Source organism: Nerophis ophidion, linkage group LG09 (genome assembly GCF_033978795.1).
Source record: "Nerophis ophidion isolate RoL-2023_Sa linkage group LG09, RoL_Noph_v1.0, whole genome shotgun sequence".
Taxonomy (NCBI): Eukaryota; Metazoa; Chordata; class Actinopteri; order Syngnathiformes; family Syngnathidae; genus Nerophis; species Nerophis ophidion.
In genome coordinates this window covers 539243-560544 of record NC_084619.1, presented here as the reverse complement: position 1 = coordinate 560544, position 21302 = coordinate 539243, and the positions used below count along the sequence as shown (strand labels likewise).

Here is a 21302-nt window from a genome sequence, read left to right as displayed (position 1 = left end):
GCCCTCAGTGGAAAAAGTTTGGACACCCGTGGGCTACAGGATAGCATCGCCAAATAGGAAACATTCTTTGCATGCACAGTATAGAATTGTACATAACATTTTTCAATAGCAATGTTAGTAAAATATATACCGTACACAACATTTTTTTAAGTATGTGGTACATTACATAGTACATGTAAGTGTCAAAAAGACAGCCAAAAGAAGTTGGCCGATGAGAATACTTCGAAAAGTAAAATATAGTGTAATTCAGTGGTTCTCAAATGGGGTACACGTACCCCTGGGGGTACTTGAAGGTATGCCAAGGGGTACGTGATATTTTTTTTTTAAATATTCTAAAAATAGCAATAATGAATATATTTATTGAATAACACTTCAACAAAATATGAATGTAAGTTCAAAAACTGTGAAAAGAAATGCAACAATGCAATATTCAGCTAGATTCTTTGTGGACATGATCCATAAATATTGATGTTAAAGATTTCTTTTTTTGTGAAGAAATGTTTAGAATTAAGTTCATGAAGCCAGATAGATCTCTATTACAATCCCCAAAGACGGCACTTTAAGTTGATGATTACTTCTATGTGTAGAAATCTTTATTTATAATTGAATCACTTGTTTATTTTTCAACAAATTTTAGTTATTTTTACATCTTTTTTTCCCAAATAGTTCAAGTAAGACCACTACAAATGAGTAATATTTTGCACTGCTATACAATTTAATAACTCAGAAACTGATGACATAATTTACTTATTTATCTCTTTTTTTCAACCAAAAATGCTTTGCAATGATTAGGAGGGTACTTGAATTAAAAATATGTTCACAGGGGGGGTACATCACTGATAAAAGGTTGAGAACCACTGGTGTAATGCACCCAATTGCAGGAAATGTAGTTTTGATTTTCAAAATCTCTATTCTAGGCTTGCGTGGCAGCACTTTGTGCCAATTTTCCTCTTTTTTACATAATTTTTCCTCCTTTTTTTCCCCCCCTCAAAGGATGCTCACATACCTGAGTGTGACAACAATGTAAGTTGAATTTCAAAGTGCAAATCTGCCTATTTTCCTCAAACTTGCGTTTAAATGTGATGTAGGTGGGCTGGAGCTGCAGCCTCTCCTCGAGGTAACGGCCTATTGTGATCCAAAAATACAGCCTCTGAAAGGGGTATTAGCGGTGCATATTTTTCATGGAGATTTACACTAATTGCTTATCGGCGTGCCATAAGCAGTAAATCTGAGTAAGGAAGTGCTGCTGGTGGTGCTGACTTTTTTTGGTTGTTGTTGTTGGAAACCTTCCATGATATGCCGCTGGAAATAGCCTGCCAAAATTACACATGCCATACCTGTTTGCTCTCATCGGACCACCATCTGTTATAGCGGGAACAATTTGTGCTAATGAATAAATAAATTGTAAAGGAGGCTGAACTAGGCATGAATTTCATACAAATAACATCACGCATGACTGAGCTAATTAAATGCGTTGTTATAGTTACTTTTTATGCTGTAGAGTTTACTTTTGTTTATTGTCCTCTTAAAGAATGCACGCTAACGAGACCGCCGATTGTTCCTTGTTGTCAATGGAACACCCAGTTGCACGTAACTCAGTGTGTACATTAACTGCAATGAGGTGAGGTTAAACACACCTTGAGGAGGTTTATTGCAGCAATTTTAGGAGGACTTAAATGATGCCCTTTGACTACCAAGCCTTTACATTTCTCTAAAGACATTTTTGATGGCCATTTAATTTTTATGTCCTCTTGTCGCCTCTTTAACGGGTGTCTCGGGATTCATATCACACTTACTGGGAATAACATTAGAAACATTCTTCTTTTAAAAAAAGGAGGTATGTAATGGAGTAGTGAGAGGTTCAGTATATATTTGAAGAGTCACGACAGTGTGACGTATTGTGCCGTAAAGCGCTGGCTAGCGCATGCGTGTGAGTTATCAGTGGATATAAACAAAGTACAGTGGTACTAAGTATTTAAAGATAACAGGGAACCCCTTAAGAGCCGGCCAAAATCATCCGTTCTTGCTTTCTGGGAATTGTTTATATCTAGAGATTGGAAAGCCTTAGCTTCGGTCCAGCCTCTACAGCCTTCCCTCCCTCCTTGGTGCTGCTGAAGCTTGCACCTGTTTCCTGCCTACACCTGAAGCTAGGGGGTCCAAGGCGGTCGGTAGAAAAGCTGTGTCCTCTCTTCTCACTACTCTGATTATGGCCATCCATCCATCCATCTTCTTCCGCTTATCCGAGGTCGGGTCGCGGGGGCAGCAGCCTAAGCAGTGAAGCCCTCTCCCCAGCCACTTCGTCCATCTCTTCCCGAGGGATCCCGATGCGTTCCCAGGCCAGCCGGGAGACATAGTCTTCCCAACGTGTCCTGGGTCTTCCCCGTGGCCTCCTACCGGTTGGAAGTGCCCTAAACACCTCCTCTAGGGAGGCGCTCGGGTGGCATCCTGACCAGATGCCCGAGCCACCTCATCTGGCTCCTCTCGATGTGGAGGAGCAGCACACTTACTTTGAGCTCCTCTCGGATGGCAGAGCTTCTCACCCTATCTCTAAGGGAGAGCCCCGCCACCCGGCGGAGGAAACTAATTTCGGCCGCTTGTACCCGTGATCTTATCCTTTCGGTCATGACCCAAAGCTCATGACCATAGGTGAGGATGGGAACGTAGATCGACCGGTAAATTGAGCGCTTTGCCTTCCGGCTCAGCTCCTTCTTCACCACAACGGATCGGTACAGCGTCCGCATTACTGAAGACGCCGCACCGATCCGCCTATCGATCTCACGATCCACTCTTCCCCCACTCGTGAACAAGACTCCCAGGTACCTGAACTCCTCCACTTGGGGCAGGGTCTCCTCCCCAACCCGGAGATGGCACTCCACCCTTTTCCGGGCGAGAACCATGGACTCGGACTTGGAGGTGCTGATTTTCATTCCGGTCGCTTCACACTCAGCTGCGAACCGATCCAGTGAGAGCTGAAGATCCCGGCCAGATGAAGCCATCAGGACCACATCATCTGCAAAAAGCAGAGACCTAATCCTGCGGTCACCAAACCGGAACCCCTCAACGCCTTGACTGCGCCTAGAAATTCTGTCCATAAAAGTTATGAACAGAATCGGTGACAAAGGACAGCCTTGGCGGAGTCCAACTCTCACTGGAAATGTGTTCGACTTACTGCCGGCAATGCGGACCAAGCTCTGACACTGATCATACAGGGAGCGGACTGCCATAATAAGATAGTCCGGTACCCCATACTCTCTGAACACTCCCCACAGGACCTCCCGAGGGACACGGTCGAATGCCTTCTCCAAGTCCACAAAGCACATGTAGACTGGTTGGGCAAACTCCCATGCACCCTCAAGAACCCTGCCGAGAGTATAGAGCTGGTCCACAGTTCCACGACCAGGACGAAAACCACATTGTTCCTCCTGAATCCGAGGGTCCACTATCCGACGTAGCCTCCTCTCCAGTACACCTGAATAAACCTTACCGGGAAGGCTGATTATGGCAAATAACGTAACTAGGAATATCTGCTTTTTTAACGCAATTTTTTGTCTTCTCTCTTCAGTAACTCTGATCAGTGTCCATGTTGGATCTAATGAGCCAGAGAGAAGCAGAACGGACTAAAATATGATTTCAAAGTCCTCTCCAGTCAACTGGAAGAGGTATATGCTTAAACTATTTTCACCACGTAACACCTTAGAAAACACTTGGCTCTCCAAGTACCGCAATAATGACTAAGATTAAAAATATGGCCTAAGTATTCATTAAAACAAGACAAGTTTTATTTGACAAATATTCAATTGTTTTCATTACATTTCAAATGTTTTGAGTTGCAAGCTCAATCATGGAAGCAATTGAGCTTTTTAAGTTGAGATACTTCTGTATTTTTATTTCTTATACAAAGAATTGTGTCGGTGCTGATCTTTTTAGAATGTTTCAATAACAAAATCTTAGGTACCACTGTATGTTAAAGGCCTACTGAAATGAGATGTTCTTATTTAAACGGGAATAGCAGGTCCATTCTATGTGTCATACTTGATCATTTCGCAATATTGCCATATTTTTGCTGAAAGGATTTAGTGGAGAACATCGACGATAAAGTTCGCAACTTTTGGTCGCTAATAAAAAAGCCTTGCCTGTACCGGAAGTAGCAGACGATGTGCGCGTGACGTCATCGGTGTGAGGGCTCCTCACATCCTCACATTGTTTATAATCATAGCCTGCAGCAGCAAGAGCTATTCGGACCAAGAAAGCGACGATTTCCCCATTAATTTGAGCAAGGATGAAAGATTTGTGGATGTGGAAAGTTAGAGTGAAGCACAAAACAAAAAACACAAAGGAAAAAACAAAAACGACGGCTCCGGGCGGCAGCAGTATGGGCGTTTCAGATGTAATTAGACACATTTACTAGGATAATTCTGGAAGATCCCTTATCTGCTTATTGTTTTAATAGTGTTTTAGTGAGATTGTAAAGTCATACCTCGAAGTCGGATGGCTGCGGTGAAGGCCTGTGTCATTGATGGAAGCCCTGGAGGAGCCAAGCTCACAGCTGCCTTTTTTGACAGCTGCTGCAGGAGTAGGTCCAGTAATCCACCGATGTCTCCGGTAAGAGCCGACTTAATATCACAATTTTCCCATCCAAAAACATGCTGGTTGACGTAGAAAAAACATGTTCGCTTGACCGCTCTGTGTTAATGCTTCACAACTAACAAACAAACACCGGCTGTGTCTCGGTGCTAAAGGCAGCTGCAATCCACGGGTTTCTACCAACAGCATTCTTATTTATAGTCTCAATTATAAATTGAACAAATTGCAAAAGATTCAGCTACACGGATGTCCAAATTACTGTGTAATTATGCGATGAAAAGACATGACTTTTAGCCGTAAGTGGTGCTGGGCTAATATGTCCCCTCCAACCAATAACGTCACAAGCACGCGTCATTATTCCGCGACGTTTTCAACAAGAAACTCCGCGGGAAATTTAAAATTACAATTTAGTAAACTAAAAAGGCCGTATTGGCATGTGTTGCAATGTTAATATTTCATCATTGATATATAAACTATCAGACTGCGTGGTCGGTAGTTGTGAGTTTCAGTAGGCCTTTAAAGTGTAAAAACACCCAATACATTTAAAACCTATTACAGTGTACAGATGGACTTAAGTTGTCCCTCGCCACATCCTGCTTTATAAATTGGGACTCGATTATATTGCAGTTTTTAAAGTATATTTTAATAATTTTTTTGTCCTAAATTAAGCCTTTACAAACATATAAATAGCTAAATTGACAAAAAATATAAATACTGCAGTAGGGTTGCATGATTAGCGATTTGAATTATATACATGTGGCTGACAATAGAGCTTTTAATGGTATCATTATACCGTGATTATGCATGTTGATGACATATTCTGGTTGTGTCCCGCAAATTTGACAGAGACAAGCGAAAAAATTGATTCTCAAAGCAATGCAACGTCCTTGCCAACGGCTGATGTACTTGTAGGTCAAGTCAGTAATCCTTGCCTCTCTGGCTGCATATAAACATGTTCTTACAAGTAGCATTATCACTGGAGGATGAGGAATAGCTACATTTCACACCATAGAAGGATAAGCTAACCGCTAACTGCAAGCTCGAGCTCTTGAAAGTAAAAAAAGGTGGGCAGGGCGATACAAATATCGACATTATCAATACCAAATATAATATCATTATGTGTTTGATACTACAGAGGTTAGATTGATATTTGTTATTATCAAAAAAATATTCTGTTGTTTTTGTCATTGTTTACAAACTCAGGAAAAAAATCCATGGACTCAGGACGACTTCAAAGGAAAAAAAATCAAGGATTTAAATCTAAAACAATTCCATTAGTGGTATTGTTACACCAATGTCCTGTGATTTTATCTAAGTATAATTGTAATCGAACACTGAATCCTTCGATGAGCTAGAAAATTTTAAGTATCAGTATCAGCATTGATATGAAAAAAACCTGCTCCTGGACATACTTGGTATTAGATCGATACCCAAATTTGTAGTATTGGCCAAAATCAATCTGAAGTATCAAACAACAGACTAATAAGTGCTTATTATATATGTGTTGATAAAAAGAAAATAACTAGCTATTAATAGTAAATTACCAACTAGATTATAATAGTTTTAACAAAAAATACCACTAGAAATTATGTAATATATTGCCACATACCATCAGGAGCCAAATTATCAGTCATTGTAAGTCTCTTTAAATGGTTACATTAATATTTACATACCAAATAATATATTGTAATATGTCCCGTTATCATAGGATTTCTGCAATATATCCTGTGTGATAGATTTTAGGCCATGTCACCCATCGCTATATTACAGTAGTATTTGCCACAAGATGAGACCAAACCTGTTCAGTATCATGTCTACTGACTGGCTCAGCCTAAGGCAGCATTACTATTTTGGATTAAAAAGTGTGTAAAGGGGACTAAAGGGTGTTATTTCACATCTAAAAGGTTCTCATAATATTGAAAAATATAGAAAGTATGCATGTATTTGTAAAGTGTCTGAATACGACAAACAAAAAGTATATTGACACATTTCTGGGCAGGTGTACCTAATTAAGTGTCCTGGACAACTGTATTAAATTCACTGTGATACCTTAACTCAGTGGCTTTTTTACCATAGGGCAGACGGAAGAGCCCATTGTTGGGCCGCCCAAAAAATATCTGTTTCTCAGCTGTGGTCTGTATGGGCCGCAGCAGTACTCAGTTGCAATACACTTGTCCACCACCTGTGGCAGTAATTACAATATCAAACAAACAGAAGAAGTTTTTTTTAGCGCAAAAACTATGACTATAGTGCTGAAGCTGTTGTTTTTTTTTGCATTTAAATTTTAATTACATTTTAGTTGAGAAATTCAGTTATTACCATTGTTATTAATTTAGTTAATTTTAGCACTAAATAAAATGAATTGTTGTTTATGAGTCCCTCATAGGCAGTATATTCGATTAGTACTTATTTTTCTAATCAGCTTAACCAAAGCCTAAGTTTTGTGTGTTAAATAAATAATATTTGTGATAACACATGCTTTCATATCATTTGACTAGGTTGTAAACTCTAGGTTGGCTACAATAATTGAATACCATTAAAATAAAGAGTAAGATAACTAATTTGGTGTTAATATTTGAGTTGGCCCAGGGCTCCTCTGTAGTTAGAAAGTTGGGCCCAGGTCAAAAATGTTAAGAACCCTGGTCTAAACTTAATTATGACTCATTTGTTTAGTTCAAGGGTGTGAAAGTCAAGGCCCGCGAGCCGGATCTGGAATGAATTATCTATGGCCCCCCGGATGATATTTGATTAGTATTAGAGCCGGCCCGCAGGCCACAGCTGCCTGCTGCTGTTTTGCATGCACTAATACTCCATCATTGTTGGCGCTAGGAATGTTCAAAATGGGGTCCCTGAAGTCTTAAAAATGGGGTCCCACAGTAAATTTTTGGGGTCCCACTTTTTTGTAACGATTTTGAAAACAAATGATACATGTATGCTGTCGTATCTCACATTCTATATTGTGTTTTGGAAAAATGTTATCATAAACATTACTTAATTCATGAAACAAAAATAATACAATAAAAAACATTTTTTATGCATATGTAAAATTATTCAGTTATAAACATTTATTCACTTTCTTCTTTCCTTCATGGATCTAAATTTTACCGCTGACGGTATTTTTTTCCCCCTATATTTTTATCGTAAAATTTTCAGAATGTGTTTGTTCTATTTTTGGCCAAAGTAAGACAAAGAAAACAATCTTTTTAGTTTTAATGCCACGATTTTAATAGTCCGACCCTGTGCACAGATTTTCTTCCACGCGGCCCCTGAGATAAAATTAGTTTGACACCCCTGGTTTAGTTCAATGTCACTCCTGTTATTCATGAACTAAATAACGTCAAGGACCTGACATAATCAGTAAGCCTGTTAACACATGTAATTAGTGCAATACCTGCTGGATACCGTAGTTGCTGCTCGAGAGCTCCTTGCTTGTGCATTCCTGCCCGTTTTGGACTCGTCAGAGCCATTCAATAGAGAGAGCTCACGTAGTTGCTCCTGTCTGATCTCATCGTTGTAGTCCTGCAGGAACAAAACAAAACAGCACGCTTTACTGATTAACTTTAAAGACATTTGGCGCATTTGTGCTCGGACTGTCACATGCGACTGCCATTTCAATTAAAATCATCTTGACAGTTGCTGCTTGCATTGCAATGAGGGAAGAAAGAAGGTTGCCCGTTTTTTTCAGCTAAGAGTGGAGATTTTTTTTCTTCTTCTTTTCCTACTACTTTTGCAAAAATGAGTGCATTTTAGATGGAAATTACCTCCGGAATTGCAATCTCCGTAGACCAAAATGTCAAACTTACTTCTTTTAGAGAGGAATGCAAGAGCTATAATCCCACCTAAAAGCACCACAAACTCTGTAAAATGTCTTTAAAAACACTCTTTTATCGAGCTTTTCAGCCACTCTGTGCGGTAAGATGTTTGACGGCCATAACCAATATTATACTGATAATTGCACTGATAAGGTAATGGGCTCAGCAGCATTCATTATCTTGTCATTTCACAAGAAATGTCTAGCAAAGTCAACATGATTGCACAATCTTACCATTATTGTGGTATTGACATCAAAGCAAAGGAGGCAGCACCCTCTGTTCTTTTGTGAGACATGCTTTTGCAAATGTATACTTGTCTTTTTGACACATTGCTTTTTAAGAAAAGTGTCAAACCAGGCAGGCTCAATGAATAAATAACATAAATGGATAACACAGAAATAGTGTTAAAAATGGACTCGTAACAGTGGCTACATGAAAGTAAGCATGTTCAATTTGATTCAGAATGTGTGGTTGCCGATACTATTCGGGGGTAATATTTTTTTTTAGAACAATACGATCCAAAACAAATCTGTGAGATTATATCAATTCAGTACATTTTTAGCAAAAAAATGTGTGACTTTGAAATAAATAGTAGATACTGGACACTGCAGGTGAAGTATCTGACATTCCTGTTATTTGACGGGTGGTATAGCTTGGTTGGTAGAGTGGCCGTGCCAGCAACCTGAGGGTTGCAGGTTCGATTCCCGCCTCCACCATCCTATTCACTGCCGTTGTGTCCTTGGGCAAGACACTTTACCCACCTGCTCCCAGTGCCACCCACACTTTGTTTTATATGTAACTTAGATATTGGGTTTCACTATGTAAAGCGCTTTGAGTCACTTGAGAAAAGTGCTATACAAATATACTTCACTTCATTAATTTTGCATTAATTTTGGATGCAAACAAGCAAGTAAACAACAACTACTGGCCAATGCATCCACATCTTATTTGAAAAAAGTGCAACCAACACTAGGTTGAATTAACATGAGGAAACACGTTCTTCTCACATTTTTAACCTTCAAGAACATTTCAATAAAAGTACAGTAACCAACATTTTAACAGTAGATTTATTTGCTACTTCCGATTTTTTTTTTTCATCATAAAATAATACACAATTGATATAAAAAATAAGGTGTATTCTTAGGTTGAATTAACAGCAGGTTTGCCTGCTAATTTTGCTGTTGTTTTTTTTTTGGCAGAAATAATACAAATTCGAATGGGATTATGCTGAAGATCTTAATTTCCCCTCAGGGACTAAAGCACTTCTGATTCTGATAAAATAATATGAAAAATGAAGTGCAACCAAATGTTAAAAAAAAAAGACCAAACTACTTTCATTTAAAAAAAGCTGTGCTAGCAGGCTGCAACACAAAAACTATAAGCCGTAACACAACCACTGTAAGCCAAAACACGACAATACAATGACAGAACAGAAGTGACAACGGACAAGTTTTGGTGACTCACCGACTTCCATAGACAGAAAGTTGAAAACGGTGTAATGAACGAAGTTGGAAAAGTAAGTGAAGTGTGACCACTTGTTCAGTCATAAATAACTTTCTTTTTCTTTTTAAATAATACTAAAATACTATGTTAAGTGGTTAGAGTGTCCGCCCTGAGATGGGTAGGTTGTGAGTTCAAACCCCGGCCGAGTCATACCAAAGACTATAAAAATGGGACCCGTTACTTCCCTGCTTGGCACTCAGCATCAAGGGTTGGAATTGGGGTTTAAATCACCAAAAATTATTCCCGGGCGTGGCCACCGCTGCTGCCCATTGCTTTCCTCACCTCCCAGGGGGTGAACAAGGGTGATGAGTCAAATGCAGAGAATAATTTTGCCACACTTAGTGTGTGTGTGGCAATCATTGGTACTTTAACTTTGACTTTAACTTCAGGAAGTCAGTCCGTTGCTGTAACTTGCTCCATTGTCACTCCCGTCGTGTCCCATGTGGCTTAAACTTGTGTTGCGGCTTTATGTTATTGTGTCATGGCATTTGTATTTGTTGTGGCTTTTGCAATCGTGCTGTAGTTGAACATCGTTGTGTTGTAATTTATGATATTGTCTTGTCGTGCTTGCATTTGTCATGACCTTTCTCAGCCACTGTAGATACCAGCCATTATTGTTTTACTGAATAATGGGGATTATGTCAAAGACGGGCAAACATACTTAAGTAAGTTTTAACGTCTTTATCATTCAAAGTTCTTAATTTCATATAAAGTCTGACTGTAATGACTGATTGGCATAGTAATGCTGGGTTTGTCCCTCTGTGGATGCGTCGACAAGAACACAGCAATAGTAAGTGTTTAAATGATTTATTAAACTTAACAAAAGCAGGCTACGAACAAGGGCGCTAGCATAAAAGCTAGGAATAGAAAACAGACAAACTAAGACTGGCACAAAGGCACACAAAAAGGAAAAACAATTAATCAGCGTGAGAGCTGGAATAAAACAAAGGCTTAGCGTGAAAAGCTAGCGAGAATATACATACGTGAAGTCAGTCGATACTGTTGCTCAAAGGCAAATTATGAACCCAGACTGAACAAAGAAAAGAGGAAGGCTTATATAGGGAGTAATCAAGGAGAACCAGGTGTGTGTAGAAAACGAGGAGCAGGTGAAATCCATGTGTAACCAAGGTGGCTGACTAAACAGGAAGTAAGATGGTCAGACGGAAAATGAGACAATGGAACAATAAACAATTGTGAAGATCCGAGTAACGGATCGCAGCACTGACAATCTTAAATCCAATGGTTTCCTTTTCTATTATAGATAAAATCGACCGATTGCCTTTTAAAGCGATGTGGGATCAATACCTACTGTATCTTCCGGAAAGTAAACTTGCCGAGCACTGATTGATGTAGTTGAATATAAGGAATATATATCAATATTAGAGATGTCCAATAATATCGGCCTGCCGACATTATTGGCCGATAAATGCTTTAAAACGTAATATTGGAAATTATCAATGTATGACTTTTTGAAATGCCACTCTGTACACGGACGTAGGGAGAAGAACAGAGCACCAATAAACCTTAAAGGCACTGCTTTTGCATTCCAGCCCAGTCACATAATATCTACAGCTTTTCCCACACACAAGTGAATACAATGCATACTTGGTCAACGGCCATACAGGTCACACTGAGGGTGGCCGTATAAACAACTTTAACTTTTACAAATATGCGCCACACTGTGAACCAACAACAAACAAGAATGACAGACACATTTCGGGAGAACATCCGCACCGTAACACAACATAAACACAACAGAACAAATACCCAGAACCCTTTGCAGCACTAACTCTTCCAATATACCTCCCTCCCTCCAACCCCGCCCACCTCGACATCCTCATGTCCCAAATTCCAAGCTGCTGTTTTGAGGCATGTTAAAAAAAAATAATGTGGCTTTGTGACTTCAATAATAAATATGGCAGTGCCATGTTGGCATTTTTTTCCATAACTTGAGTTGATTTATTTTGGAAAACCTTGTTACATTGTTTAATACATCCAGCGGGGCATCGCGTCAAAATTAGGCGTAATAATGTGTTAATTCCACGACTGTATATATCGGTATCGGTTAGGGCTGTGAATCTTTGGATGTCCAACGATTCGATTCAATATCGATTCTTGGGGACACGATTCGATAATATATCGATTTTTTTTTATTCGATTCGATTCTCGATTCAAAAACGATACTTTTCCGATTCAAAACGATTCTGTATTCATTCAATACATAGGATTTCAGAAGGATCTACCCCAGTCTGCTGACATGCTAGCAGAGTAGTAGATTTAAAAAAAAAAAAAAAGCTTTTATAATTATAAAGGACAATGTTTTATCAACCAATTGCAATAATGTAAATTTGTTTTAACTATTAAACGCACCAAAAATATGACTTATTTTATCTTTGTGAAAACATTGGACACAGTGTGTTGTCAAGCTTATGAGATGCGATGCAAGTGTAAGCCACTGTGACACTATTGTTCTTTTTTATTATTTTTATAAATGTCTAATGATAATGTCAATGAGGGATTTTTAATCACTGCTATGCTGAAATTATAATTAATATTGATACTGTTGTTGATAATATTCATTTTTGTTTCACTACCTTTGGTTTGTTCTGTGTCGTGTTTGTGTCTCCTCTCAATTGCTCTGTTTATTGCAGTTCTGAGTGTTGCTGGGTCAGGTTTGGTTTTGGAATTGGATTGCATTGTTATGGTATTGCTGTGTAGTGGTTTGTTGGATTGATTAAAAAAAATATTTTAAAAAATCGATTTTTAAAAAATGAGAATCGATTCTGAATCGCACAACGTAAACGATTCGATTCGTATTCGAATTGATTTTCCCCCACACCCCTAGTATCGGTTGATATCAGTATCGGCAATTAAGAGTTGGACAATATCGGATATCGGCAAAAAAGCCATTATCGGACATCTCTTATCAATATATCGATTAATCGTTACACCCCTATATGAAAAGCAATAATTTTCTAGAAATGGTGCATTGCTGATTATTACAAAGTTCTATTTGCAGATGAATATAGGACTAGCCAGGACAACGCTACAGTTTTGTTAGCGTTAAAATCGGTTTTAGCCAGTGGCGCTTGTTCATTGACTACAAGGAAAGGCAAACACCCCCTTTAAATTTTGTGAAATCATTTGTCAAATATGCATGGTTAAATTTGAATGTGTTGATTTCAAACTGCATTAAAAGTGTGCTTGAATGTGCCTAATTTGGTAAGTATGTTGAGCATTGAGATTTTTGGTATCAATCCGTCACCAAGTATATATAGGGGGAGCTAAATAAAAAAAATATGTGTGCCTGCGTGTATTGCGAAAGAGGTGGACCATTTGCACAGACCGAATACAAAAAACGCCAACTCAGAGGAAAATCTAATAATTTACTGGACATTTTATCTCAAGAGACCTCAATAAAAGTATCAGTCATCAAACTACTATCGATCCGATATCAGTACTCCCACCGATACGCCCACCCCTACTCTCTGACATCATTTCTCCATACAAATGGTGCCTGCAGTCAATCTCTAATTGTGAGTTGCTATTGAAGCTCTAGCTTCAGGGCATGGAAGCTCACAGCGACGAAGTGTGACCCTGATTGGCTAAAAAGGCAAAAAAAACTAACGTTTTGTCGAAGAAGGCTGAGTTTCTTTGGGGGTCTGAGGAGCAGTGAGCTGGCCTCGGCTGGCCCAGACTGCATGATGATCGGATGATCTTTCTAAAGCTGAATATAGTTTTGATTGACAGGGAAATCAGTTGATATATAAACAAACAATAACAAAATCTGATAGCTCAGTTACAGCTATTATTATTTTTTATTCTATTCTGTGTTACATGTGTTTTATGTTGCACGATTGCACCAAGTAAAATTCCTAGTTTGTGAACCCGTTCTCAAACAATGGCAATAAAACATATTCTCATTCTGATTCTGGAGCATCTTTCAAGTTTCCTTCCGTGTTCCGAGTTGATCTCAAGACTTTTCCAATCCTCTTAGTGACTTTTCAGAAACTGTACTCGTATTTTTAGACTGACTTCTGTGCCGCTGTGAGCACTTTCACCACCCCAAAGCACTCACAGGTAGGCTAAAAAGGAGCTTCCTCTCCTTGAAAGACAAGCAGCCGCCACTGGGTTAACATATCGTGTAGTGCAGGGGTGCCCACACTTTTTCTGCAGGCGAGCTACTTTTCAATTGACCAACTCGAGGGATCTACCTCATTTATATATATCATTTATATTTGTTTATTTATGAAAGAGACATTTTTGTAAACAAGTTAAATATGTTTAATGATAATACAAGCATGTGTAACACATATAGATGTCTTTCTTTCACGAAGACAAGAATATAAGTTGGTGTATTACCTGATTCTGATGACTTGCATTGATTGGAATCAGACAGTAATGATGATAACGCCCACATTTTCAAATGGAGGAGAAAAAAAGTTGTCCTTTCTGTACAATACCACATGAAAGTGGTTGTTTTTTGGCATCTAATTTATCCAGCTTCCATACACTTTACAAGAAAAACATTGGCTGCAAATTCCGTAGCTTGCTTGATTGACATTCACGGCACCCGAGGGTCTTGTGAGATGACGCTGGCTGCTGCCAGTTCATTATTATGAAAAAATGACAGAGAGGAAGGCGAGAAACTCTTTTTATTTCAACAGACTTTCGCGCCGTCCCTTCCGTCAAAACTCTAAAGGCCGACTGCACATTTCCTATCTTCACAATAAAAGCCCTGCTTCATGCTGCCTGCGCTAACAAAACAAGAGTCTCGGAAAGCTGGCGTGCACAAGTGATGTGCACGCCAACTTTCTGAGGGATCGCTTGTGCACGCCAGTTTTCCGAGACTCTGTATTTAGTTAGCGCAGGCAACATGAAGCAGGGCTTTTATTGTGAAGATAGGAAATGTGCAGTCGGCCTTTAGAGTTTTGACGGAAGGTACGGCGCGAGAGTCTGTTGAAATAAAACGTGTTTCTCGCCTTCCTCTCGGTCATATTTTCATAATAATGATCTTGCAGCAGCCAGCGTCATCTCACAAGACCCTCCGGTACCGTGAATGTCATTTAAGTGACGTCTTGGTGAAGATTGATGATCACTAATTTTTAGGTCTATTTTTCTAAAAAGCCTGGCTGGAGATCGACTGACACACCCCCCGCGGTCGACTGGTAGCTCGCGATCGACGTAATGGGCACCCCTGGTGTAGTGTTTGCAGCGACTTTATGACCATCAGACGACCATTACTTAAAGTCTTATAACATAAACAAGCTTTTTTTTTTTAAGGCCTACTGAAACCCACTACTACCGACCACGCAGTCTGATAGTTTATATATCAATGATGAAATATTAACATTGCAACACATGCCAATACGGCCTTTTTAGTTTGCTAAATTGCAATTTTAAATTTCCCGGGACTTTTTACTTGAAAACGTCGTGTAATGATGACGTGTACGCGTGACGTCACGGGCTGTTAAGAATATGAGCGCTGCGTACACACACAGCTAAAAGTCGTCTGCTTTAACGGCATAATTACACAGTATTTTGGACATCTGTGTTGCTGAATCTTTTGCAATTTGTTCAATTAATATTGGAGAAGTCACTGTAGAAAGACGCAGTTGGGAATCTTTAGCCTTTAGCCAAACAAACACACGGTGATTCCTTCTTTAAAATTCATGGAGGTGAAATTTTAGTACGGATCACAGCGGACATGGATCCCGACTACATGTCAACCAGCAGGTTTCGGTGAGAAAATTGTGGTTAAAAAGTCCCCTTTTACTGGATATCAGCTGAGCTTGTGCCGTCCATACAGCTGCCGTCGACTTCCCCGAGACACTGCGCGTCAACACCCGGCCGTGGACGTACACTTCCGACTATCAGGTAGAGTTAAACTCACTAAAACACTTGCAACACAATAGAAAGATAAGGGATTTCCCAGAATTATCCTAGTAAATGTCTCTAAAAACATCTGAATCCGTCGTAATGCAACGCAATAGCAAACTCGTTTTTTTTTTTTTTTCCTAGTCCGTCGCTATCAATATCCTCTAACACAAATCTTTCATCCTCGCTCAAATTAATGGGGAAATTGTCGTTTTCTCGGTCTGAATAGCTGTTTTTGTTGGAGGCTCCCATTTGAATCAATGTGAATATATGAGGAGCCATCAACATGTGACGTCATCCTCTGCGACTTCCGGTAGAGGCAGGGCTTCTCTCCAGTTGCGAACTTTATCGTGGATGTTCTCTACTAAATCCTTTCAGCAAAAATATGGCAATATCGCGAAATGATCAAGTATGACACATAGAATGGACCTGCTATCCCCGTTTAAGTAAGAAAATCTCATTTCAGTAGGCCTTTAAGGTATCTTTGTCTTTACTTTTTGACCGTGTCTTAATAACTTCAATTTAATTATAAACTGTGTAATTTATTTCTTGAGTAATTTTTATTAGGATTGAATATTTCACAAATGTTGCAGTGGCTTAAAAATAAATGACACATCCATAGAGGGAAGCAAATTAAAAACAAAATCTCATTATTCCTTACCTCTTCCTTAATCCTTGCGATTTCTTTGCCTGTTCAGCTATTCAGTGCAGTCATAATACGTCTTTAATTAAATTCATAGACTGGAATACTACACAATGTTTCATGAGACAACATCAATGCGAGGTGACAACATGTTTCCTTTCTCTCCTTATCCAGGTTTTTGTGTAATTCTTAGAACATTTCAAAGCCCACCGACGTCGAGTCAACAGGATAACACATAGGATGTCTCGACTGTAATTTACTTCAACCAAAAACAGGACCAAAATGTTTTTTCTACAGCTTGTTTTCTTTTGGCAGCAGTTTTAAAGGCACAATATCGGCACCTCCAGGATTACACTATAATATCAACAATGCAAGCCAACAGAGGGGGCTGTCGCTGGTATTGTAAGCACTTCAATCAGACTCTGTCGCGGACGATTAACCCAAAACATAAGATCCTGCAGAATTGCTGCATCACAGTCCTAACAGTAAATCCAACATTCATCAGCCTGTGCCTTTGACACAGAACCAAAGTAATGCAGGATATTACCATAATTCTGTGTGTTTTCACACAGCAGCACTTTGTACAGGCAGTTTGGAATACAATCATCCCCACAATTTTGATGCAACTTATACTAGTAAAGGGCGGGTCGAATTCCCTTGTTTTTTTTTTGGATGATGTTTATACAGCAACACGGAAAAAATGACGGGGTCTTTAAAATCGCAGAAAAAACAATAAAGGAACACAAGTGTTATGATTTGGATATCCTTTCGAGCAAACTGTGGTAATTCGTGGGCTCCATCTAGTGGTACGTCAAATAATCACTTATTCAAACACAGTGTTACTGTTCAAACTGTGTGTAATGTTAAACATAAGACATTTACTTAAATAAAACCTGCCTTGTTTAAATGAATATATAGGCTTCAGTGTTGGTGCTAAGAAATTTCAAAATGGGGTACCAGGGACCCCATCAAGTCATAAAAATAGGGTCCCACTAGGGCTGGGCGATATATCGATATATACGATATATCGTGGGTTTGTCTCTGTGCGATATAGAAAATGACTATATCGTATTATTCAAGTATACGTTCTCACGCAGTTGCTTTTAGCTGCGGGCGTACACTTCAGGCTTTTCTCACTATTTCCTGCCTTTCCTTCTCCACAGACAAGCAGGCGCACATTCTCACATACGTCATACACTGTCACGTCATACGTCACATACGTGTCCGCCCTAGCAGAGCAGAGAGGTAGCATACTGGGCTACGTTAGCTGCTAACGTAGCCGTACGAGAGAAAGATGGTGCGGATCTGGTATCAAATGAAGGAAGACTTAATTCCCATTAAAAATAGCAGGGTTTCCATCGTCTGGCGGTGGTTCGGCTTCAAGTGGGAATATGTCGAACAGACAACCGTAATTTGTCAAATGTGGGGGGGGAAAAGCATTGCTATAAAAAGTAGCATTACTGCTAATATGTAGCATCATTTGAAAAGTCACCTGCTAGAGAATGAAGATAATTTAATAACCTTAGTAAAATACCACATAGTGAAGGACGAATACTATTTGATTTCCTATTATGCAGCTCCTTTTTATTTGACACTTAAAATGTCTCTGACAATCTTGCACTTTATGTTTTGGAAATGACTTGAATGTTTCTGCCATTGCTTAATAACTTTAATAAATACACTTTTGGTCAATTGACTTAGTTGTGATTTCCCTCTCTGCATGAAAGTTTAAAAGTAGCATATATGAATGCAGTATGAAGAAGAATGTTTTAATGCAGACACATAGAATCATCATACTGCTGTTATTATATGCATCAAGTGTTCATTCAAGGCCAAGGCAAAATATTGTAATACATATTGTATATCGCAATATGGCATAAAAATATCGCGATATTAAAAAAAGGCAATATCGCCCAGCCCTAGGTCACACAGTAAAATTTTGGGGTCCCACTTTTTTGTCACCATTTAAAAAAAAAAAAAAAGGATAAATATATGCATTATTCTGTTATACCTCAAATTCTATATTGTGTTTTGGAAAAAAGGTTGTCATAAACGTTACTTAATTCATTTAAAAAATTATACAAAAGAAAACACATTTTAATGCATGTGGAAATGTATTCAGTTATAAACATTCATCCACTTTGTTCTTTCCTTCATGGATCTGAACTTTACTGCTGCCGGTATTTTTTTCTATATCTTTATTTAATACGTTTTAGGTGTATTTATTTCAGTATAAACTTTTTTTGCTTCGGTCATGAAATGGTGTGCCAGGGCCTACATGCATATGACAAATTTAATTGATTATTCTCACCTGTATGTAGATCATCAGTCGTTAAAAAAACGCCACATCTACACTTTCGGTTCGCAGCCGAGTGTGAAGCGGCCGGAATGAGAATCGGCACCTCCAAATCCGAGTCCATGGTTCTCTCCCGAAAAAGGGTGGAGTGCCATCTTCGGGTTGGGGAGGAGACCCTGCCCCAAGTGGAGGAGTTCAAGTACCTAGGAGTCTTGTTCACGAGTGGGGGAAGAGTGGATCGTGAGATCGACAGGCTGATCGGTGCGGCGTCTTCAGTAATGCGGACGTTGTACCGATCTGTTGTGGTGAAGAAGGAGCTGAGCCGGAAGGCAAAGCTCTCAATTTACCGGTCGATCTACGTTCCCATCCTCACCTATGGTCATGAGCTTTGGGTCATGACCGAAAGGATAAGATCACGGGTACAAGCGGCCGAAATGAGTTTCCTCCGCCGTGTGGCGGGGCTCTCCCTTAGAGATAGGGTGAGAAGCTCTGCCATCTGGGAGGAACTCAATGTAAAGCCGCTTCTCCTCCACATCGAGAGGAGCTAGATGAGGTGGTTCGGGCATCTGGTCAGGATGCCACCCAAACGCCTCCCGGGGAAGACCCAGGACACGTTGGGAAGACTATGTCTCCTGGCTGGCCTGGGAACGCCTCGGGATCCCCCGGGAAGAGCTAGACGAAGTGGCTGGGTGAAGAGGGAAGTCTGGGCTTCCCTGCTTAGGCTGCTGCCCCCGCGACCAGACCTCGGATAAGCGGAAGAAGATGGATGGATGGATCTACACTTTCATGGCAAATAATGCCAGAAAAATTAGAATTTTGCAAGTTAGTTTCAATGGCATTTAATAGAGTGACACTCAATGCCTCTAGCATTTCATCTCTGGCTTTGTCATGGCCATAAGATTTGTGTTCCCTTTTAAGAATGACAATAAGTGGGGTGAGTGACGTGTGTAAGTGAGTGGGCGAGTTAGGAGAGGGAGCGTTTGCATGTTCTGAAGCGTTAATAGCCTGGTGGACGTCCGGTTGGCTTTGTAGAAAACATAAATAAAGAGTAGTAACAAATTATTTCCGACCAAAGAGTGGAAGTGTAGGGACCCAAATTGGAGGGTGTTTCTTGGTGACTGGTTAGGCTGGATGATTTAAAATCAGTGCACCTGGTTGTAAAGGTGTTCTTTTTTTTAGCCCATGTACATGACTTGCAAAACCTCTTTCCAGCTTCATAAGTGAGCCATTTGCTGAAAAGTGGCTCCTGAAGCCACTTTTCATTGATGCTTTGCTTCTTTGGTTTATTGCTCGCCATGACGAAAACAATAACACGCGGGAGTCCTAATACCGGAAATACAGTATTTTTGATCGATAAAACTTTTGAAGAATCAAAATGTAAGAAATTGTACCATCCATCCATTTTCTACCGCTTATTACCTTTGGGGTGGCGGGGGGCGTCGGCATAGGGGTTAGTGCGTCTGCCTCACAATACGAAGGTCCTGCAGTCCTGGGTTCAAATCCAGGCTCGGGATCTTTCTGTGTGGAGTTTGCATGTTCTCCCCGTGAATGCGTGGGTTCCCTCCGGCTACTCCGGCTTCCTCCCACTTCCAAAGACATGCACCTGGGGATAGGTTGATTGGCAACACTAAATTGGCCCTAGTGTGTGAATGTGAGTGTGAATGTTGTCTGTCTATCTGTGTTGGCCCTGCGATGAGGTGGAGACTTGTCCAGGGTGTACCCCGCCTTCCGCCCGATTGTAGCTGAGATAGGCGCCAGCGCCCCCCGCGACCCAAAAAGGGAATAAGCGGTAGAAAATGGATGGATGGATATTTATAAAGGATTTTTGAATTGTTGCTATTTTTAGAATATTTAAAAAAAAATCTCACGTACCCCTTGGCATACCTTCAAATACCCCCAGGTGTATGCGTACCCCCATTTGAGAACCACTGTTTTAGAGCAAATCTCTTGCAGCTGTTGAGTAAAAGCCTACAGGCATCAACCAAAACTGTACAAACAGTAATGTGCAAAGAAGAAAACACACAAGGTGTTTCAGTAAAGCAAAAAAAAAAAAGGATGTGTCGGTTTTTCTCAAACTCAAATTCTTGACACGAACATATCACGCACGAACAGAAAAACCCTCATGACAGACGTCCAAAACATTTGACACGGCACACGCTCGTATTCCTTCATGAATTAATACGCCCGACAGCGTTTTGTTGGTTTGAACTAAGACTGGCAGATCTTTTAATTGGAAAGCTGGCAACTTATTCAAAGAGCTTTAAAATGTGCCAGACCTTGTAAATGTTGACTGTTGACAGAGGCGCTAGCATGAGTACACAGAGATAAACTGTACCCTGGCTCTTCGGGTCGGACTGTTTGCTCACTGAGATTAATTCTGACCATGCATGATGCGCTACGCCCATCACGGAGCTCAAATTGGATGTTTGAAGGGTTAACCCTCCAGGTAGGTCAATAGAGTTTTTATAACCTCCTTGGCCTACGGTACCTGGTAGAAGCTGCTGCTGCTGCTAGTCCTGCTGTTTTTTCGCTTCTCAAAAAAAGCTCTTTTGCCCACACTACATGTGAGGCACATTCTGTTTCTTCC

At 40.0% G+C, this 21302-nt stretch overlaps 1 protein-coding gene across 1 annotated transcript in view; it reads right to left on the bottom strand.

Moving 5' to 3' along the window:
• LOC133559757 (KH domain-containing, RNA-binding, signal transduction-associated protein 2-like) overlaps positions 1-21302 on the bottom strand; it is a 97837-nt gene that overhangs the window by 38237 nt on the left and 38298 nt on the right. Inside the window, exon 4 of the mRNA XM_061911827.1 lies at positions 7976-8103. Coding sequence (XP_061767811.1) covers positions 7976-8103 — 128 coding nt within the window. The remainder of the gene's footprint in view (positions 1-7975; positions 8104-21302) is intronic.